Below are 23,069 nucleotides of genomic sequence, written 5' to 3' on the forward strand. Positions count from 1 at the left end.
GTTGAGCTCATTCTTTTATACAAAACCAGACAAAGCGAGGCAGAATAAAGGCACATATCTGGAGAAGGAGCTGGAATAAATTCATTTGCAGCCTGGAACATAAGGGCTACTTTGAGTTGTTACGTACACTTTGTGAAAAGCTATTAAATTAAAATACTGTTTTAACCAGTGTCTCATTAATATCGGTGCTACGTATATTTATTTATTTCATAAGTATATGTGAGCAATGTGACTGTGAATTAACAGCACAAGTATGTTGCATTTATATGGTTTGTCATATTCAGTTTTGTTTTAACATCATTCCATAGATTAGAAGAAATTTAATTCTGTGCCTCTTTTAGTAACTTTTCAGTAAACTGAGAACTGGCTTAGAGCAGTGTTTACCTGACACCAGTCTGACTCATTTCTTGCGCTTCTGTGCATGCCGAAAACAGCCCTTTATTGACTAATCCAGATAAGATTAGTGCCCCAGTTAAATACTGTAACTATAACATTATATTACACATGGGAAGTAAATGTTTTATTGCTGATTTTATAGCTCCTGTGGCGTCAGTTTTTGAGATTCAAAGAGAGTGAACTTCCAGCCAAAGAGTCAGACAAGGACCGTTCCAAGGTTATTTATCAATCCTTTGAGGTTAGTGTCATCTTTCCAAATGTCATTTAACAAATTCGCATACTTTGCCGCCCTAGGTATTTTGCTGTTAGTAATGTATCTTATACCTAAACAGAGTGCAGTTCATGCCGGTCAGATCAAAGTGCCCCCTGGTTATCACCCGATCGACGTCGAGAAGGAATGGGGCCGGCTTCATGTGGCTATCCTAGAAAGAGAGCGACTGCTTAGAACAGAGTTTGAGAGGTGAGCGATACCACAAACCTTACATAAGCACCGTATGTCTAACTGTTCACCTCGTGCCACATATGCAGACATTTCTTTTGCAGCTTGTACAGATGAGCATTAATTTCACTTCCATGTAGTGGGATTGTTTTTTTGAGGTTCTTAAATCTTTGCTAGAATAGTGTCAAGCCGAGTGAGATTTTATTGTCATTCCTGTATATAGCTTGTATACATTTTAACGAAATGTTGTTTCTCCAGGGCCATGGTGCATCACAGAACAGTACGCAGTACTACAAAAAGTGCAAGACAATAAATACACACAACATGGGCTGTAAACTGAATAGCCTTTTGTCTAAACGTCTTAAAGATATAGTGTTAAGTAAAATGAGGAAATGTATTCTAGCTAAGTTGCTTTATAAAAGAGATGCTATGACTCATCTAATGAATACATTAGTTTAATTGCTATGAAAGATATTGTAATAAATTGGAAGAACTTATCATATTTTAGAAAATGCAAATATTTATTTGGCATACCAGTAATTGAAAAACAGATAATGCAGTTGCTTTGCTTTGCATTGGACAAATGTATGATATGAGAGTATCATGGGGATATCACATTATAGAGATTAATAACTGAATCACCCTATAAGATGGGGATCAATATACAGATCAGGATTCGGGATAGGGTGGTCCCCTGTCATAAGACTTGTGGATGAGTGAGTAATACAGCTCACAGTGAAGCTCCTTTCATAACATAACATTATGGAATGGCTGACCAGGCACTCCAGACACTTAGCTCAGTCCTGCTCACAGTTTGGTGCTGCAAGGTCGTATAAACAAGCCAAGACCAAGAGGGACGAGTGTGGGATTTGTGTCCATCGTTGTGGGTAAAGAGTATTTTCAAGACTTAGTCATGGCATTTGTGACGGATCCACATGGGTTGAAATACTTCCTTCAACCAGGGAGGCTGTGAGTGTTGAGGTTTAGTTTATAAAACGGTGGTATATAATTGTATATTCCTGATCAGTAATGTTTTTTAAGTATATATTTTTATCATCTTATTGTCTCTTAAAAAGGAAGGATTGATTTGCTAAATAGTGAATAATTTTTTGTGGTCCAGGTTAGAGCGGCTCCAGCGTATAGTTGGTAAGGTGCAGATGGAGTCTGGTGTGTGTGAGGAGCAGCTGAATCAGATGGAGACCCTTCTGCAATCGGTGAGTGAATATTATTATAAACTCTTATTAGATCAGTCATGCTTCTGACTCTCCCTCTCTGCACATTCTAGACACGTTTCCTATTTTTCGTTAAGAGTGCGTTTTCTTCTTGCTGTAGGACATCCGACTGTTAAATGCAGGCAAACCAGCCCAGAAAACGCTTGAGATTGACCGAGGCTTAGACAAGGCTGATGGTTTGATCCGCCTCCTCTTCAACGATGTCCAGATTCTCAAAGATGAGCGCCACCTACAGGCTGAGCAGATGTACCGCAGGTGTGTCAATAATTCCAATTAGATCCAGTTATATTTAATAAAGATTCATTTAATCAGTGTTAAATGAGAAAATGACAAGATGCTGTGTCAGTCACAGATTGAATCGAATAACTCTGATTTCTTCACCCAGGGTTTACCGTCTTCATGAGCGTCTGGTGAATCTGCGCAGTGACTATAACTTGAGACTTAAGGCAGGAGTTACTCAAACTATGAGCTCTCAGGTCATGCAGCAGAGTCAGCGTGTGCGGCCTGAGCTGGATGATGTAACTCTGCGCTATGCCCAAGATCTGCTGGCGTGGGTGGAAGAGAACCAACGCAGGATTGAAACAGCTGAGTGGGGCTCGGATCTGCCCACTGTGGAGTCCCAGCTGGGTAGCCATAGAGGCCTCCATCAGACGGTGGAGGACTTTAAAGCCAAGATTGAGCGTGCACGAACTGATGAGGTAAAATATTATTAGTCAGTAAAAATACACATTTATTAATATTAATTTGGCAGAAATATTGAAAACGATTTACAAGCAAGTGCTAGGAATTGAACTGATTACTGGGTGGGGATGGCAGAGATGAGGTTCGAGTTTGGCAGTTTAAGAGACCATCAGGAAAGGATGTCCTCTTTTTAAGTATTCTTTATCGATATGAACAAGACGGTTGTGTCTGTGGTGAATAGTAGTAGGATAATTGTACTAGATTCAATTCCCAAAAACACAAATTTTCAACAAGTTTCATCAGTGATCTCACCCGGTTACTGCAGATTTGTACCTTTTTATTAGAACTACTGCTGTAAATAAAAACTGTCCTGTGCTCGTCTCAGGACTCCTGTACGCCAGGACTTCACAACATGTTCAAACTGAACATTCTTTCACCAATGTAGGGCAGTATGATGATTATAATATTGATATCATAAATGATCACAATACTCTTTTCAGATTTATGTCAAACTGCTTTGTGATCTTGTTTATTGTTAAAAGCAAATATAAAAATCTCATTTTAATTGAACTGCGTCTGGAAAGGAGGAACAACTATGTAAGAAGTGAGACGGGAAAATGATACTTAGAAAAATGAAGTGCCTTGTCAGTGTATTATCTTGGCAAACTTGCGTAGTTACACAGGTCCTTTATCTATCTGGTTTTCATATACGGGTTGGTGCTTCCTCTGATACAAAAGTCATGGCTCTTGTATATGCATGACTGACTTTAAAATAGACATTAGGGTACTATTTAAAAATAAATCTTAAACATTTACAATGCAAAAGGCGTGAGAAAACTAGCCAAAACAAAAACCTAGACACACAGGAATTATTATGTTAATTAAATGCATGTGGTAAGGACAATGTTGAAGTCTGTTGCTATAGTAACTGCAGTAGGCTCTGGAATTACGAATGCAGTTTGCATAGTTCTCATGTCATTCGCATTATGCTTGTCTTATTTATCATGAGATTTCATGTAGATTTATCAGTATATCAGTATTGACAGCGTGTTTTACAGACGTAACATTTATATTTCCTTCGTGTTTCAGAGTCAGCTGTCTCCTGTCAGCAAGAGTACATACAGAGAATATCTTGCCAAACTTGACCTTCAGTATGCTAAGCTCTTGGTGAGTGTTGTTCTTTCAATCACCTACCATATTATATTGTTCATCTACGGAAACGGTCAGTGACGTGATATTGTTTGTGTTCAGAACTCCTCTAAGTCTCGCCTGAGGCACCTTGATCAGCTCCATGCTTTCGTCAGTGCTGCCACTAAAGAGCTCATGTGGCTCAATGATAAGGAGGAGGAGGAGGTCAACTTTGACTGGAGTGACCGTAACACTAACATGACTGCAAAGAAAGAGAACTATTCCGTAAGACCGAAATAGGCCATTACTTAAATGACATTTTATGTTTATAGCATTTTATAGAGAGTTTAGACTTGCCTGGATTTGGGTTTGCATCATAACTTGTTGGACATGTTTCAGGGATTGATGCGGGAGCTGGAGCTTCGGGAGAAGAGGATCAATGACATCCAGACCACTGGAGACAGATTGATTAGGGATGGTCATCCAGGCAGAAAGACTGTTGAGGTAAGAGTTTGCTTGGCTGTGATATTCTGCAATACATTGGAGTTTTGTGTGTGTGCGTGTTTCATTCCTGCTCTTTTTTTTTTTTTTTTTTGTCCCAGGCTTTCACAGCAGCCCTGCAGACGCAGTGGAGTTGGATCCTTCAGCTTTGCTGCTGTATTGAGGCTCATCTCAAAGAGAACACTGCATACTATCAGGTTAGCCAGTCTACTAATTTAAAGGGGACACCCCATGTGAATGTGGGAGAGGTATTGAGGACATGGAACGGAGGCTTCTGAGATAACAGTTTTAGTTTCCTTGTAAGATGATGTTTTGCTTTTACTTTTTTTCTTCCTTAAAACTCTTACCCCTTGTTCTGACCTGCTCTTGCAGTTCTTTGCTGATGTCAAAGAGGCAGACGAGAAGATGAAGAAGATGCAGGACAACATGAAGAAGAAGTACACGTGCGATCGCTCTACCACTGCCACCCGTCTGGAGGACCTGCTGAAGGACACTCTGGTTGGTATCTCCTACATTTCATTAACGCATCATTCTGGGCATAGGGTTTATTAAATGTCGATTCTTACACCGGGTCATTTCTGTCAGGATGAGAAGGAGCAGCTGAATGAGTTTAAAACTCACCTGGCTGGCCTCAACAGGAGAGCCAAGAGCATCATCCAGCTTAAGCCTCGCAATCCCACCACCCCCAGCAAAAGCAAGCTGCCAATCCAGGCAGTGTGTGACTTCAAACAGATGGAGGTTAGTAAAAGAACCTTACACCTTATCAAAGTATATATCTCTTTACTACTTGCTCAGGCTTTTTCTTTTTTGGTGCTGAACAGATCACGATGCACAAAGGAGAAGAATGTGCGCTTCTCAACAACTCGCAGCCTTATAAGTGGAGGGTCCTAAACCAGTCAGGCAATGAGGCCACCATACCTTCTGTGTGCTTTATTGTGCCACCAGTGAACAAAGAGGCTGTAGAGAGTGTGTCTAAGTAAGTATTAGTTACTTCACATTTAAAATCAACCATGATTTCTTTTCAGAGAAAGCAATTTAGGCAAAATTTCAAGAGTAAAGCAAGACACTACATGTGAATATGGTAATATGGTTTAAAAACAGTAGATATTTCTGTCTCTGGCTGAGGATTGCTGACATTTGCTTGTATTTTCTCATTTGGATAAAAGCGTCTGCTAAATGAATAAATGTAAATTCTTTCAACTCCATTTTGTATTGGAAATCTTTAAATGTAAAAAAAAATCAGAGCGCTATTATTTGGATAAAGATATTTAGCACTATAAAGACACTCTGGAGAAAGACTTAAGAGAAAATGATAGTTGGTTGCAATCGCATATCTTTGCTCCGTTGTTTAAACAGAATACATTTTTAAAAAATATTTTTATTACTACAAGAGAAGACATGTTATACATGCAATTTTTCCCAGAAATCTGAAACATTATTAACCTCACCAAAATTATCACTGCTACCTGCAATGGACCTCAACGATAATATATTGTATATTTATTTTCTCTCTACCATTTAGTCTGGACACTAGTCTCCAGCAGATGACTATTCTGTGGCAGAGGCTGCATGGTGATATGAAGAGCCTGCTGTCCTGGCAGTACCTGATGAGGGACATCCAGCTTATTCGCTCATGGAACATCACCATAGTCAGTTCTCACTCAATGTTCATAATGTGCATTATGCATTGTATTCATTTCATTTCATTTCACAAACTCAAGTATTTGTATGATTTACAATTTTCTTTCCCAGAAATGTAGTACATTTGTGTTCATTACAAATGAAGGGATTTTCTTTGTGACTGACTAAAGGGACTAATTGTTAGTAGCCGGCCCTTAATATGATTCCAGCTAAATAAGTACCTTTAAATAAGATTAAAATTCACCTCTGTGTATTTTTAGTACATGTAAACATATTAGCTTGTTCACTGAATTACAGAGGGCCCATTGCTATTGCTAAGTGAATTATCTTTTGGAAAAATGCTTTGACATTTCACAGTCAGAATAGGCGTTGTCGTTATGTTCTTTTAATTTGAGGTGAAAAACAGATTTGTGCCTTATTGCAATTTCTTATCCTGTAAAAGAAAGAACTATTAAACAATACATTATGCAACTAACAATGAAAAAGATATGGCGTACCATAACTTTACATTAATATGTCTTTTTGGTTCATGTGATTTTGTTTTGTAGCTGAAGACCATGAAGGTGGATGAGTATAGGCAGATTTTGAGGAATCTAGAGCTCCACTACCAGGACTTTTTGCGAGACACTAAGAACTCTCAGCTCTTCAGCTCAGATGAGCGCATGCAGACCGAGAATGACTACAAGAAGGCAACACTACACTATGAAGAACTGTTCCGAACTATGGAGAAAGGTGAGTCCAGCTCCCCATACCCGTTTGCCTGTAAATCTGTTGTCAGAGTACATTATTTGCTAAAACAGTGAATGGCAGTGAGGGTGGTATTAGTTCGTACTGTGTGGTAACTGTGAAATTCACCTTGTAGGACGGATTATCAGAGCAAAGGGTGAGTTGCATCCAGATAGCTGTAGGATGCTTTTGTAGGCAGTGATGAAATGAAGCTCTAAACCAGATGCTTGCTATTTTACTGTGCTTAATATTGATCTCAAGAGTGTGAGTGCATGGTTTGTGTTTTCATTGACACAGATATAGACACAATTGTCTAATAATTTTTGGCTGACACATAGTGACAGACTGAGAAATCACCCCAGCCCCCCCAAAGACATTTACAAATAAATGTCTTAACGAATGCAGTAAAGGAAAAACATTAAAGGCAAAATTCAAATGTAGTAACATTTCTAAAGATAGTATGTGCTTTGATTGTGCGCTTTTGGTACTTTGTGAGATAACTGAGATGCACGCATGTTTGATGCTGCACACGATGCTACTTTGGGGAAGGTATGGAAGGTCTGAAGGGTTAAGGTAGAATAAAATTTATGGGGGGACACCTAAAGTGTGCTGCTGTGTCCACTATATTTATTTTGTTCTTTTTGTTTTTCTTTTTTATGTAACATGGCAAAAATAGCTGAAAGAAGCTAATTTCTGGCAGATTTTTCCCAAGTTTGTTTCAACACTTGCATGTCCTGTGGCTAAAACGGTTATGATACAACTACTATTTACCCGTTAGCCTTTTTAACCTATTCATGTCGTCCTATGACAAGGGAAAAACCAAATGTTCTTGTTAAGCAGTATGTTAATTGTTCACTAGTTAGCTTCCCAGCAAAATTGATTTTCACCTGGTTCTCTAAAGGGTGTGTTTGGTAGGGGATAACGTGCTGTTAACCTTCAGTGCCGTTTGTTTGCTTGTTTTTGTTTGGATTGATATTTGATTGATTTAAAATTGATGCTGTAAATTATTCACTTCACAGTATTATGTTAATTGATTTTTTTTCTCCATACCCTTTAGGGCTACCAAAGTATGCACTCTAGTTTACACATAATGCTGTTTGTTGATTTATGATAACTGGTCTGTCCTTCCCACAGGTGAACAGGATGAGTCAGTGTGCAAGACCTACATCACACAAGTCAGAGATTTGCGTCTGAAGATTGAGGACTGCGAGTCTCGCACAGTGGCCCGCATTCGCCAGCCAGTGGAAAATGATCCACTGAAGGACTGCCTCCAAAAGGCTACAGACCAGAAAGTAAGAGCTCTGAACTCTTGTTTTATTTATGTACTCAATTAATTTTCTATTAGACGACCGTCAACGCATTTATGTTGCTCTTGCAGAAAGTGCATGTGGAGCTGGAGGGCATTAAAAAGAACCTGGATAATGTGGCTCAGAAAGCAGAAGAGGTCCTCGCCTCTCCCGAGCAGTCCAGCACTCCAGTCCTCCGCTCTGAGCTAGACATCACCCTGCAGAAGATGGAACATACCCACTGCTTGTCTTCAGTCTACCTTGAGAAGTAATAAGGACTTCTGTTTGTTTAGTGTGCAGGGTTTTTTTTTTCCTCACCCTTTAATAGCTTCAATAATTTATAAACGAGGTTATTAACTAGCACACTTGTTGTCTTAGGCTGAAGACAATAGAGCTGGTGATTCGCAACACACAAGGTGCTGAGAACATTCTCAAAAAGTATGAAGATCAACTCCGCAAGGTTTACACTGTCCCAACAGATACTGTGGAAGTGGAGACCTACCGTACTGAACTCAAGGTGACTGAAATGTACTGAAGTCATAAAATATTATGGGCCACGTGTAGCTGCTATCACAAAGTCTTTCTCCTTTCTGTAGTGTACTTACAAATCTGCCTGTTTAGTTTTACATTTGCCTATTGAAAATAAGACGCAAGAAGGGTTTTTTTTTTTTTTAATAAATATTACCTTGTTTGGATGATGGACCATTTTCTCATGGTCAGCAAAAATTCTATGTCACTAATATTACATGAGCATGCATGTACCTTGTACTTTTTATTATACATTAGATACTGCTTTTTAGCCCAGTTACTTGTAATTCTGGGCAGTCGAATCATACAACCAAGCAAGTGTATTGGAGGTGTACCTGCTGTCGTGTTTATGTTCATCCCCATTTTCTACAGACTATGCGCAGAGAGGCAGAGGACAAACAGCCTGTCTTTGACGCTCTTGAGGGAGAGCTGGCTAAGGCTACTGCCGTGAGTGAGCGCATGGGTCAGCTGCACAGAGAGAGGGACGTTGAGCTTGACCACTACAAGCAGCTCCTGTCCAACCTGCAGGAACGCTGGCATGCCATTTTTACCCAGATTGACCTCCGACAGCGTGAGCTGGAGCAGCTGGGGAGGCAGCTGGGATATTATCGTGAAAGCTATGACTGGCTTATTCGCTGGATCACAGAAGCTAGACAAAGGCAGGAGAAGATCCAGGCCACACCCATTCATGACAGCAAGACTCTGAAAGAGCAGCTGGGTCAAGAAAAGGTGATGCTTCACACAAACTCATTCTTTACAAATAACACCGGACTGGATTATAGCGTATCAGTGTAATCAAATAGATTTCTCATTATGTTTTGGTATATATGAGGGGAAAATCCTTTCATCTGAGTGAAAAACTGCCTGAATTTCTGCTTTACAGAAACTGTTGGAGGAGATTGAGAAAAACAAAGAGAAATGTGACGAATGTCATAAGTATGCCAAGGCTTACATTGACAGCATTAAGGTAAATGCATCAGCTTGCACTTTTGCATGAATTCTTTTCCAAATCATGCCCTGTTCTTATAGTATATTAACAAGCATCTGTGTATTTCAGGACTATGAACTTCAGCTGGTTGCTTACAAAGCACAGGTGGAACCCTTGACTTCACCTTTGAAGAAAACCAAGATGGAGTCCGCTTCTGATAATATAATTCAGGAAGTGAGTGAATTTTCAGTAATTGCTGCCTTTATTTGACCCTTGTATAATTCCATTTATCTTCTTATATTTGACTCTGTTTTAATTTAATCGTTCTTTAAAAGACTGGTCTATATTGATACTTAAAATCCAATATGCCTTTTTTTCCCCCCCCTCCATAATTAGTATGTAACTCTGAGAACTCGCTATAGTGAGTTGCTGACCTTGACCAGCCAGTACATCAAGTTCATCACGGACACACAGAGCCGCCTAGAGGATGAGGAGGTGCGTGACTTGTTAAAGAGACTTAACTTCACCAAACCAACATACTAACCCTAACTGTCTAGCAAATTACTCATTAACAAAACTACATCTATTAATGTATGGATGACTGGACGTTTGCTGTTATTTGGTGTTGAGGAAAGAAATATCAGTAAAATGAACATAAGAAATATGACCATCACAGACCGCAGATCTGTTGAGAGTTGAAGGATGTGTCCGAATATAAAAGTGTTTTACATGATTCACGTCAAATATTGACCAATTTAGACAAGATTTCATAACCTCAAGATCTATTATGAACAATGCCACTTCAGAGTACTTGGACAAAAAATGCAGTAATGCTGTTTTTATTTAAAAATAAAAAAAGCCATATTAAATGATAATAAATGGGTAATAAATTACATCATTGCTATATAAAATATTCTGACATTTTACATTCATCATATCCCCAAACCATACCTTTAAAAGTGTGTATAAAGGCTTTTCCTTTATCCTTTTCTTCTTTTGCACTACTTTCTCTCAGTATCGGTCAAAGCCAGAGTTTCTTGCCTTTCACTGAATAACAACTTTCTTTCCCCATTTTCTAACCCTAACCTTTTTATTTCTTTGCTTCTCTTAACTGCTTGCCAGTGCTTTGTCATGATGATTGCTTATCTTGTTTGGGCAATAAAGAGGTAAAGATTTCACTTTGCTCATGTTTTTTGGATTTTTCACTTTTTCTTCTCTTAAACTTGATTATGCCTCATGAAATAAATCTAATTCTCACTTTTACATTTTGTTACCAGTAACATCAACTGTAGTAATGCAGCGTAATCCGAATTGTCAGTAACCAATGCCACTATTACTCCTATTTCACTTGCATATTATTATACAAAATAGACAGTGAGAATTAGATCTATATTCATTAGATTTTATATCAAATATGCACCTTTTTGCTTTCGCTGGCTGTACTGCTTTAGTAACTATTTCCTGCAGTAATAAAACATAGTTGAGCCAAACCCAAGGCTCTGAATCCTGTCTTTTCTGTTGTAGATACATTTACTACCTTTAATTTTCCTTTCAGCAGTAATCCCTCCCATTAGTGCCTTTTTCTCTACTATTTACTCTCTATACTCTATATATTTACTATATACATTTCCTAATATTATACATTTTTTATACCATGGCACAGTTGAATTCACAATTCTGATTGGTCATTCAAGTTGTTCATTCATTAACGTACACGTGTACTCAATAAATGTGTGTATGTATGTGTGTGTGTGTATATATATATATATATATATATATATATATATATATATATATATATATATATATATATATATATATATATATATATATATATATAATATATATAAATAAAATAGTTGAGGTGAAGATTTCAGTAAGGAGACGTTTAGGGTGTAGGAGACTGCATTGTCAGTGTTTTGTCAGTAACATGAAAAGCTGTTATCTTCAAGGAAGAGGGGAAAAGAGAGAAGCTATTAAGTAAGTGTTATTAGGGTCATATTTCATGGATACTCGCAATATTAGGTGACACAACATTAATCACTGTTTTGTTTTCCAGTAAATAAGAGCATATAAACATTGCCATGGTATAAGATGAATAAAACACATCTGGGTGTGCTGTTATAGGAAAATGATCAATTCCAGGGTTGTAATGTCTCCTCCGTTGTTGATTATTTTCTTACAACAGTAATCCCTGTCGTCCTATTAGACCACATCCCTATAGATTATTCAAGAATGTTTTGTCTCCATACAGAAATGAGTTGGGTCAATATGCCAATGAATTTACAGTCCTAGCCTCATCACTATATTTACATGCAAAGCTTCACTGGCCATTTTGGCAGCCGTTTAACAGCTTATATGGAGCCAGTGCACCAGTCGCATGGTTTTTGCAGTTAAATTGTCAATTGCTGTGGGAAAAAAAATGTCTGCTGTCACCATACATTAATTGCCATGCCTTAATCGATTGCAAGTTTTGTTTTGAGAAAACCTACCTTAACATTTGTCATGTGTGCATCTTTCTTTGTTCTAAAAAAAAATTAACCTTACCCTTAATCATAACATCCTGTCATGCTTGCTCATAATCATAATTTTCTTTACCATGTGCTTCCACTAATACAGAAAGCTGCTGAGAAACATAAAGAGGAGGAGAGGAAAAAAATGGCTGAAATGCAAGCTGAGTTAGAAAAACAGAAGCAGCTAGCTGAAGCTCATAAAAAAGCCATTGCCAAATCAGAGAAAGAGGCACAGGAACTCAAACTCATGATGGAAGAAGAACTTAGAAAGAGAGAGATTGTTTCTGTGGATGCTGAGAACCAAAAGCATAATATTCAGCAAGAGTTGCACGAGCTCAAAATAATGTCAGAACAGCAGATCAAATTAAAAAGTCAGCTGGTGGACGAGGCTCATCAGAGTCGAACCAAAATAGAGGAGGAGATACGTATTATCAGACTCCAACTGGAAACTACATTAAAACAGAAATCCACTGCAGAGGCAGAACTGAAACTGCTAAGGGACAATGCTGCTGAGGCGGAGAGACTCCGTAGAGCAGCTCAAGAGGAGGCAGAGAAGCTCCGCAAACAGGTCACTGAAGAAACTCAGAAAAAACGCATGGCAGAGGAGGAGCTAAGGCTTAAGTCTGAAGCAGAAAGAGAGGCTGCTAAGCAGAAGCTGAAAGCCTTGGAGGACCTTGAACAGCTCAGAATGCAAGCAGAGGAGGCAGAGAGACGCATGAAACAGGCTGAGGTTGAAAAAGAGAGACAGATCAGTGTTGCTCATGTAGCAGCACAGAAAAGTGCAGCTGTTGAGCAAGAGCGCAAGCGCATGTCTTATGTTGAAAAGACATCAAAACTTGAAGAATCACTTAAAGAAAAGCATGGAGCTGTCATTCAGCTGCAAGAGGAAGCTGAACGCCTGAAAAAACAGTCAGAGGAAGCGGACAATGCAAGGGTTGGAGCTGAAAAAGAGCTAGAAAAATGGAGGCAAAAAGCCAATGAGGCCCTTCGTCTAAGGCTCCAGGCTGAGGAAGAAGCCCACAAAAAGACTCTCGCCCAGGAAGAAGCAGAGAAGCAGAAGGAAGAGGCTGAGCGTGAGGCAAAGAAACGGGCTAAAGCTGAAGAGTCTGCCCTGAAGCAGAAAGACATGGCAGAGCAAGAACTGGAGAGGCAGCGGAAATTGGCTGAATGTACAGCTCAGCAGAAGCTCTCTGCTGAACAGGAGCTCATCCGTTTAAGGTCTGACTTTGACCATGCAGAGCAGCAGAGAACACTGCTTGAGGATGAGCTTTACCGCTTAAAGAATGAGGTAAATGCTGCTGTGCAACAGCGGAAGCAGCTTGAAGATGAACTCGCCAAGGTAAGAAGTGAAATGGACATACTTCTACAGCTTAAATCCAAGGCTGAGAAGGAAAGTATGTCTAACATTGTAGAAAGAAAAGAGCTTCTTGAAGCCGAAGCTGCTAAAATGAGGGAACTTGCAGAAGAAGCAGCTAAACTCCGTGCAATCGCCGAAGAGGCAAAGAGGCAGAGGCAGGTAGCCGAGGATGAAGCTGCCAGACAAAGAGCAGAAGCTGAAAGAATACTGAAAGAAAAACTTGCAGCAATCAATGAGGCTACTTGCCTTAAAACGGAAGCAGAGATAGCACTCAAAGAGAAAGAGGCAGAAAATGAGCGTCTTCGAAGACAAGCTGAAGATGAGGCATACCAAAGGAAGCTTCTTGAAGATCAAGCAAGCCAACACAAGCAAGACATTGAGGAGAAGATAAATCAGCTCAAGAAATCTTCTGATGTGGAGTTAGAGAGACAGAAAGTAATTGTAGATGAAACCCTCAAACAGAGACGAGTTGTGGAAGAGGAGATCCGTATTTTAAAACTTAATTTTGAGAAGGCATCATCAGGTAAGCTTGATTTGGAGCTCGAATTAAATAAACTAAAGAATATCGCAGACGAAACCCAGCAGAGTAAGTTGCGGGCTGAAGAAGAAGCAGAAAAATTCCGTAAGCTTGCCTTGCAGGAAGAGAACAGAAGGCGGGAAGCTGAAGACAAAGTTAAAAAGATTGCCGCGGCAGAGGAAGAAGCAGCTCGTCAGCGCCAGGCTGCCCAAGAAGAGGTGGAGCGTCTCAAAAAGAAGGCAGAAGAGGCCAAAAAGCAGAGGGAGGATGCTGATAAAGAAGCTGAGAAACAGATTATTGCAGCAAAAGAAGCAGTGCAGAGATGTAACGTTGCTGAACAGCAAGTCCAGAGCGTCCTTGTGCAACGGAAGGAAGACAACCTGGTACAGTTAAAACTGAAGGAAGAGTATGAGAAAGCTAAAAAGCTTGCTGAAGAAGCAAATAAAGCCAAAGAAAAGGCAGAAAAAGAGGCCGCTCTTCTTCATCAAAAAGCAGAAGAGGCAGAGCTTCAACGGCAAGCTGCTGAAGCTGAAGCTGCCAACCAAGCCAAAGCACAGGAGGATGCTGAGAGACTGAGAAAAGAGGCTGAGTTGGAAGCAGCCAAACGTACTCAGGCCGAAGCTTCTGCACTGAAACAGAAACAACAAGCTGATGCAGAAATGGCAAAGCACAAACTGCTGGCAGAGCAAACCCTTAAGCAGAAATCTCAGATTGAGCAAGAGCTTACTAAAGTGAAACTGCAGCTAGATGAAACTGACAAACAGAAATCTGTCCTCGATGAGGAGCTTCATCGCCTTAAGGATGAGGTCAGTGATGCTGTTAAACAAAAGGCCCAGGTAGAGGATGAACTATTCAAGGTTAAGATTCAAATGGAGGAGCTCATCAAACTCAAGCTCAGAATAGAAGAGGAGAATCACCGTCTTATCAGAAAGGACAAAGATAACACACAGAAGTTTCTGGCTGAGGAGGCTGAGAACATGAAAAAGTTGGCTGAAGAAGCTGCTAGACTCAGTATCGAGGCTCAGGAGGCTGCACGCATGAGACAAATAGCAGAGTCTGACCTTGTTCAGCAAAGGGCACTTGCTGAAAAAATGCTTAAAGAAAAGATGCAAGCTATTCAGGAAGCATCCAGGCTGCGAGCCGAAGCAGAAATGCTTCAGAAACAAAAAGACTTGGCACAAGAGCAGGCTCAGAAGCTGCTTGAAGACAAACAGCTGATGCAGCAACAACTTGAAGAAGAGGCCAAAAAACTGGAAGTACAGCACTTAACCAGTATCAAAGAAGCTGATGAGCTACGCAAATCAATTGCTCAACTTGAAAGAGAAAAGGATAAATTGAAAAAAGAGGCTGAAGATTTGCAGAAAAAGTCTAAAGAGGTATTGTATTAATCGTGGTATAAATATGCGGCTTATGTCATTAACGCCCTCCCTGAAAACTAACCTTGCTTAAATGAGAATATAAAAATTTTATTTGTCATGGTCCTGTTCGCTGAACAGTTTTCTTAATTAACTGTTTCCAAGATATATTATCTCCCTTTATACTAACTGTATTATACGTACTTAATCAGGTATTTTTATACATTACACTTGCTTTGTGTAGAGAAATTTATTGTGGCCTAATAATACTTTCTCTTCCTCTCTAGATGGCAAATGCTCAACAGGAACAAATTAAACAGGAGAAAACAATCCTTCAGGAGACCCTCATCTTAGAAAAGGAGCAGTTGCTGAAGAAAGAAAAACTAATTGAAGATGAGAAAAAGAAACTAGAAAGCCAGTTTGAAGAAGAAGTTAAAAAATCAAGAGCTCTGAAAGACGAACAAGAGCGCCAACGAAGACAGTTGGAAGAGGAGAAGAATAAACTTCAGGCAACCATGGATGCTGCTCTTAAGAAACAAAAAGAAGCTGAAGAAGAAATGCTCAATAAACAAAAGGAGATGCAAGATTTCGAGAAGAAAAAGCTTGAGCAGGAAAAACAGCTTGCTGAAGAAAACAAAAAATTGCGTGAAAAGCTTCTGCAGCTTGAAGTCATTCAGAAACAACACGTGGTACTGCAGACTAGAGACCTTAATGGACAGAGTGTTGAAGTGGACAGTAGAAATGGGGACTCTGCTTTATCTTTTGATGGCATTCGTGAGAAGGTTCCAGCACTCCGCCTGTTAGAAGTAGGCCTCTTGAGTAAAAAGGAGTATGATAATTTAACCAAAGGCAAGATCACAGTGCATGAGCTTAGCCAGACAGAAAGACTTAAGACTATGCTTAAGGGCAGTAACTGTATTGGGGGCTTGCTTGTTCATCCAAACCGTAAAATGCCCATTTATGAAGCCATCAAAGAGAAGAAAATTGCTCCTGGAACTGGTGTAGTACTGCTAGAAGCACAGGCAGCCTCTGGATACATCGTTGATCCTATTAATAACAAGAAGTTATCTGTTAATGAGGCAGTGAAGGAAGGTCTTATAGGCCCTGAACTTCATAACAAAATGCTGTCTGCTGAGAAAGCGGTCACTGGTTACAAGGATCCCTATACAGAGGCAAAGATTTCACTGTTTGAAGCCATGAAGAAAGGTCTTATTTTGGAAGACCATGCCATCAGACTGCTTGAGGCACAAATTGCAACAGGAGGAATCATCGACCCAGTCCACAGCCACCGTGTACCAATTGAAACAGCCTATAAGCAAGGTCAATTCAGCACAGAGCTGAACAAAATTCTCCAGGACCCCTCTGATGACACAAAAGGGTTCTTTGATCCAAACACCCATGAAAATCTCACATACTTGCAGTTGATGAAGAGGTGTGTCACAGATCCTGAAACAGGATTACTTCTCTTCCCTATTTCAGAAACGGCTGCTCTTAATGCTAAAGCATTCACAGATGAGGAAACTAAGGATATTTTCAATAAGACAACTGTGTCTGTGCCATTTGGAAGATTCAAAGGAAAGACTATTACAATTTGGGAGATCATTAATTCTGAATACTTTACAGAAGACCAGAGAAAGGACTTAATTCGTCAGTACAAAACAGGCAAGATTACAGTTGAAAAGATCATCAAGATTATCATCACCGTTGCCGAAGAAAAAGAGAAAGCAAATGAGCTTGAATTTGATGGCCTTAGAGCACCTGTTCCTGCAGCTGAGCTACTGGAATCAAAAGTTATTGACAAAGATCTTTATAACAAGTTACACAAAGGAAATACGACTGTCAAAGAGGTGTCTGAGATGGAGTCTGTACACAAAGCTCTGAAGGGTAGCAACTGCATTGCAGGCGTAGTCATCGACTCAACTAAAGAGACAATGTCATTCTACCAGGCTTTGAAGAAAGATATGTTGAGGGCAGGCCCTGCTCTGACTCTCTTAGAAGCTCAAGCTGCAACTGGATACATCATAGACCCTGTGAAAAAGCAGAACCTTACAGTAGATGAAGCTGTAAAAGCAGGTGTTGTTGGCCCTGAGTTACATGAAAAACTGCTTTCTGCAGAAAGAGCTGTCACTGGCTACAGGGATCCTTACACAGGAAAAACAGTGTCTCTCTTTGAGGCAATGAAAAAAGAACTGATTAACAAAGACCAAGGAATCAGATTTCTTGATGCACAACTGGCAACAGGAGGCATCATAGACCCAGTTAAAAGCCACCGCATTCCACAAGACATTGCCTACAAGCGTGGTTACTTTGATAATGAAACAAATAATGTCTTTACTAACCCAACAGAAGACATCAAGGGTTTCTATGATCCGAACACACAGGAGTATGTCACGTATCAGCAGCTTCAGAAGAGATGTATTACTGACAAAAAGACTGGGCTTCAGCTTCTGCCCTTGTCGGAACAAGCAATCAATGCCAAAGAGGAACAGAAGTACACTGAAGCACAGGCCAAAGAAGCAATGACGCAGGCATCGGTAGAGATACAGAGTGGACCATTTAAAGGCAGAAAAGTAACCATTTGGGAGATAATCAATTCTGAATATCTTACTGAGGAACAACGACTTGATTTACTCAGGCAGTACAGATCTGGAACATTGAAAATCGAGAAGATAATAACGATTATAGTCACAATTGTGGAAGAGAAAGAAGCCAAGAAACATGAACAGTCCAATTTCAAAGGGCTTAGGGCTCCTGTCCCAGCTAAATCCCTTTTGGACTCCAAAATTATTGATAAGTCTACCTACGATTTGCTTCAACAAGGTAAGAGAACTCCAGATGAAGTCAGCAAAAACAACTCTGTTAATAAGTACCTACAAGGCTCCGACACCATTGCTGGTATTTACCTTGAACCTACGAAAGAAAAGCTTGGCATTTATCAAGCAATGAAAAAGAAACTTTTGAGACAGAACACAGGAATTGCTCTGCTTGAAGCCCAAGCTGCTACAGGTTTCTTGGTGGATCCTGTAAAGAATCAGTTTCTCACGGTTGATGATGCTGTTAAAGCAGGTCTTGTGGGACCTGAAATTCATGAAAAACTTCTCACTGCTGAAAAGGCTGTTACTGGCTACAAAGACCCATTCACGGGCAAAATTATCTCCTTGTTTCAAGCCATGCAAAAAGAGCTTATACCCAAAGACCATGCAATGCCTCTCTTGGAGGCACAGATTTCCACTGGAGGAATTATTGATCCAGTTAACAGTCATCGGATTCCCACTGATGTGGCATGCCAGAAGGGATATTTCAGCAAGGAAATGGCCAGCATTATGGCTGAACCCTCAGACCTAAATAAAACCTTCTCTGACCCTGATACTGATGAGAATGTGACATATAAACAGTTAAAAGACAAGTGTATGACAGACCCTGAGACGGGCTTAAACTTTATACGACTGACCAAACCACAGGCACCAACAGTGGTTGAAAAGACTTACCTTTATACTGAAGAACAAACCCAGAGTGATCTAGCTAACACTCAGCTCGACCTCCCAATTGAAGGCCTTGCTCAAGGCTCAATGTCCCTCTGGGATGTCATGAACTCAAATCTGTTACCCGAAGAAGAAAGGACGAAACTCCTGGATGAATATCGTTCAGGCAAACTAACTAAAGAGCGAATGATTATTATAATTATTGAGATAATGGAACAGAGAGAAATCATCAGAGGGGAGAACATCCGGTCATATAACGTGGGCAGACGCCGGGTCACAATTGAAGAACTCTATAGTGCCCGTATAATTGACATAGAAACATTCAACCTGCTAAAGCAAGAGAAGAAGACCATTCGTGAGATCATGGAGTTACAGAGTGTTAAACAGTACTTGTTTGGTACTGGCAGCATTGCTGGTGTGGCCCCTGATTCTAAATCTAAAACCAGTGTTTATCAGGCAATGAAGAGAGGGCTTATAAATCCAGAAGATGCGATTGTCCTCTTGGAAGCCCAGGCAGCCACTGGGTTCATCATTGATCCCATCAAGAATGAGATGCTCACAGTTGATGAAGCAGTGCGCAAAGGTGTGGTAGGGCCAGAAATTCATGACAGGCTTCTGTCAGCAGAAAGAGCAGTCACTGGGTATAAGGATCCATACAGTGGCAGAATAATTTCCCTCTACCAGGCAATGAAAAAGGACCTCGTGCCAGACAACTATGCTTTAAGGCTGCTTGAGGCTCAGACAGCAACTGGTGGTATAATAGATCCAGAATTCAACTTTCATCTGCCAGCAGATGTTGCTACACAACGTGGCTATATCAACAAAGAAACGTATGAGAAACTTAATGATGAAGTTAAAGGATATGTTGATCCTGTTACAAATGAAAAACTCTCATATGCGCAACTGCTCAAGAGATGCAGGCTTGATAAAGATGGACTGTATTTGCTGCCCTTAGCAGAAAAAAGACCAATGTTTAAGGGTCTCCGAAAAGAAATCACTATGGAAGAATTGATACGCTCACAGATAATCGATGCCGAAACTGTCTCTGCACTTAATGAGGGTCTGTTAACAGTTGAAGAGGTGAGCAGCAGGCTTAAGAAATACCTTGAGGGTACAAGCTGCATTGCTGGTGTATTTGTCGAAACTACTAAAGACCGTCTTTCTATATACCAAGCCATGAAGAAAAATATGATCAGACCAGGGACTGCCTTTGAATTGCTGGAAGCCCAAGCAGCTACAGGATACATAATTGACCCAATTAAGAATCTCAAATTAACAGTCAATGAAGCTGCGAAGATGGGAATTGTGGGCCCAGAGTTTAAAGACAAGCTCATGTCTGCTGAACGGGCTGTAACCGGATACCGAGATCCTTATACAGGGAAAACCATCTCACTGTTCCAGGCTATGAAAAAAGGTCTGATTCTCAAAGACCATGGAATTCGTCTTCTTGAAGCTCAGATTGCCACTGGAGGAATCATTGACCCTGAGGAGAGCCATCGCCTGCCTGTGGAAGTGGCTTACAACCGTGGATTCTTTGATGAAGAGATGAATGAGATCCTCTCTGATCCATCTGATGATACCAAGGGCTTTTTTGACCCAAACACAGAGGAGAATCTAACTTATCTGCAGCTAATGGATAGATGCATTATAGACCCAGAGACCGATCTCTTGCTTCTACTCTTAAAGGAGAAGAAACGAGAGAGAACAACATCCGCCAAATCCTCTGTTCGCAAACGCAGAGTCGTTATTGTTGACCCTGAGTCAGGCAGAGAAATGTCTGTGTATGAAGCCTATCGCAAAGGGCTCATTGATCACCAAACATACCTTGAACTTGCGGAACAGGAATGTGAATGGGAAGAAATCACAATAACATCATCTGATGGTGAAGAGAAGTCCATAATCATTGACAGAAGGTCAGGTCGCCAATATGACATTGCTGATGCTCTGGCAAGAGGTCTTATTGATCAAGCTGCTCTTGACCAATATCGCTCTGGCAACCTTGCCATTACAGAATTTGCTGACATGTTGTCTGGAAACATGGGTGGCTTTCGCTCCCGCTCATCATCCATTGGATCTTCTTCATCCTATCCAATGAGTCCCATACCATCCATCAAAACACCCGCAACTGTGTGGAATGATCCGACTGAAGAGACTGGACCTGTGGCTGGCATTCTTGATACAGACACTCTTGAGAAGATTTCAGTCACTGAAGCCATGCACAGGAACATAGTGGACAGCATCACTGGCCAAAGACTGCTGGAGGCACAAGCTTGCACTGGTGGCATAATAGACCCATCAACTGGGCAAAAGTATGCTGTTGTGGATGCAACCAATAAGGGTCTTCTAGATAAGATAATGGTTGACAGAATTAACCTGGCACAGAAAGCATTCAGTGGATTTGAGGATCCTAGAACCAAAGTGAAAATGTCCGCTGCTCAAGCCCTTAAGAAAGGGTGGCTATATTATGAGGCTGGTCAGCGTTTTCTGGAGGTGCAGTATCTTACTGGTGGGCTTATTGAACCAGAGGCTGAAGGAAGAGTCCCTCTGGAAGAGGCAATCAGGAAAAGCATTATAGATGTCCGCACAGCCCAAAAGCTACGGGATGTGAGTGCTTATTCAAAATACCTTACATGCCCCAAAACTAAACTGAAGATCTCCTACAAAGATGCAATGGACAGAAGCATGGTTGAGGAAGGAACTGGGCTAAGGTTGCTAGAAGCCTGTTCACAGTCTAGTAAAGGTCTTTACAGTCCATTCAATATCAGTGGGGCTGGTTCTGCTGCTGGCTCAAGATCTGGATCCAGAACAGGGTCTAGATCAGGCTCAAGAAGAGGCAGCATCGATACCACTGGTTCCGGCTTCAACTTGAATTTCTCTTCATCTTCCTACACGTCCAGCAGTTATACTCGCAGATTCTAATACTGCCCCTGCCAAGCACTTAGCTCAAAATCTCACAAAACTGTCAGTGATGCGATACAGCCTTGTAACTCTAAAGAGGCCATTTTTTTTTTTTTTTTTTTTTTTTTTTTTTTTTATAATTAATTCCCCACTACACTCTGCAACTGCAGAAAACAAAGATTTATTTATTAATATTAATTTGCATGTTTTTTTCATAGAAAAGTGCATTCCAGAAACTACTGTTATGATCTTATTGGGGACTGGTGACAGTGTCCCATTATGTGTAGTTTGGGTGCTTAAATACTATGCATTGTATAGTTAACCATGACAATTACTCATCCTCAAAGTTTTCTTCTTCAGCTTCAGATCATTTGTAATACCTGAGTAATGTTGAACGTTTTGTCCATTACTCAAATACCACTGCTGATTTTATAGGACATGTTATGGTTAACTACATGAGCTATCTAGTGGTTGTGTGTTTTTTTTTTGTTTGTTTTTTTTTTTGTTTTTTTTGTTTTTTTTACAGATAGTACTTTTATTAACTTCTACTTCTAGCCTGCATTTGTACTTTAATTTAAGATGTCTATATTTTACCTGGATTGTTTTCAAGTTAACAATTCAGGAAATATGCTAAAATGGACAAGAAAATTATGTTAACAAGATTAAAAGTATGCATATGTTATTTTTTTTTTTATGCATGTATATGGTCGGTTTACAGAACATGCCATCATGGAACTAGTAGTGTTGTGGAAATAACATTGCTGAATGTATAGAGAGAAATATAACATGACATTTTGATGTTAACACTGGATGAGGAAAGCACACTTAAAGTAGCATGAACTATGCCACTATGTTTCATCTCACAACCCACATTTATTCCCTAATATGGAGGTATATGCCTTATTTATTATCTAAATGTCCTTTATCAAACAATAATTATGAACACCAATATTCACTGCCACCATGAAACACCTACACAGTTCAGTCATTTTATTCAAGTGGTCCTGGTGTATTGTGCCAAGAAGATTTAAGATGGCTGACCCTACCTCTACTCATAGCATCTGGACAAACCTGAGTGCGATGCTGAGCATTTGATATTTGTAAGTTAAATCAACAATATATTTTAAAACCCAGATCTCTTCCTGTTATCCAATTACTTGATAAGGCCACAGGTCTAAAGTTTTAGTATTCAACATATTTTACATTTGTGTATAATACTTCTGCAGTTTAATGTAATTTCTTTTCCACTGACTCATCTTGATTATTAGAGTGTGAATCAAGTGTGATCATTGATGAATTAACTTTTTTCTCTCTCTCTCTCTTTTTATTTTTCTCCAGTGTTTATCTATAACCAAAGCTGTTGTAATGGAAAAGAGTGTTAGTGTTCTCTTGAGCAGTAAAATTGATGCTTGCCAGCAGCCTTCAGCTCAAAATATTCAGGTAAGCTCTTGTTTAATTATA

General features: G+C 40.0%; 1 protein-coding gene across 25 annotated transcripts in view; it reads left to right on the top strand.

Annotated features, from left to right (window-relative positions):
* The window catches only part of plecb (plectin b), a 121,913-nt gene that overhangs the window by 97,881 nt on the left and 963 nt on the right, over nucleotides 1-23,069 (top strand). For 16 of the 25 annotated variants that reach the window (XM_053683121.1, XM_053683160.1, XM_053683126.1 and 13 more), the window contains 25 exons: nucleotides 539-634; nucleotides 729-856; nucleotides 1,956-2,049; nucleotides 2,168-2,322; nucleotides 2,453-2,765; nucleotides 3,838-3,915; nucleotides 4,000-4,161; nucleotides 4,276-4,380; nucleotides 4,479-4,574; nucleotides 4,750-4,875; nucleotides 4,963-5,115; nucleotides 5,199-5,353; nucleotides 5,900-6,026; nucleotides 6,567-6,750; nucleotides 6,881-6,901; nucleotides 7,879-8,036; nucleotides 8,123-8,298; nucleotides 8,409-8,547; nucleotides 8,931-9,287; nucleotides 9,442-9,525; nucleotides 9,616-9,720; nucleotides 9,883-9,981; nucleotides 12,106-15,249; nucleotides 15,516-22,708; nucleotides 22,947-23,048. In XM_053683121.1, the coding sequence (XP_053539096.1) occupies nucleotides 539-634; nucleotides 729-856; nucleotides 1,956-2,049; nucleotides 2,168-2,322; nucleotides 2,453-2,765; nucleotides 3,838-3,915; nucleotides 4,000-4,161; nucleotides 4,276-4,380; nucleotides 4,479-4,574; nucleotides 4,750-4,875; nucleotides 4,963-5,115; nucleotides 5,199-5,353; nucleotides 5,900-6,026; nucleotides 6,567-6,750; nucleotides 6,881-6,901; nucleotides 7,879-8,036; nucleotides 8,123-8,298; nucleotides 8,409-8,547; nucleotides 8,931-9,287; nucleotides 9,442-9,525; nucleotides 9,616-9,720; nucleotides 9,883-9,981; nucleotides 12,106-15,249; nucleotides 15,516-21,629 (12,369 nt within the window). In that variant the 3' untranslated portion in view covers nucleotides 21,630-22,708; nucleotides 22,947-23,048. The remainder of the gene's footprint in view (nucleotides 1-538; nucleotides 635-728; nucleotides 857-1,955; nucleotides 2,050-2,167; nucleotides 2,323-2,452; nucleotides 2,766-3,837; nucleotides 3,916-3,999; nucleotides 4,162-4,275; nucleotides 4,381-4,478; nucleotides 4,575-4,749; nucleotides 4,876-4,962; nucleotides 5,116-5,198; nucleotides 5,354-5,899; nucleotides 6,027-6,566; nucleotides 6,751-6,880; nucleotides 6,902-7,878; nucleotides 8,037-8,122; nucleotides 8,299-8,408; nucleotides 8,548-8,930; nucleotides 9,288-9,441; nucleotides 9,526-9,615; nucleotides 9,721-9,882; nucleotides 9,982-12,105; nucleotides 15,250-15,515; nucleotides 22,709-22,946; nucleotides 23,049-23,069) is intronic. The other 9 variants (XM_053683132.1, XM_017477016.3, XM_053683091.1 and 6 more) reach the window with 3 other exon arrangements.

This window comes from Ictalurus punctatus, chromosome 1, assembly GCF_001660625.3.
Source record: "Ictalurus punctatus breed USDA103 chromosome 1, Coco_2.0, whole genome shotgun sequence".
NCBI lineage: Eukaryota > Metazoa > Chordata > Actinopteri > Siluriformes > Ictaluridae > Ictalurus > Ictalurus punctatus.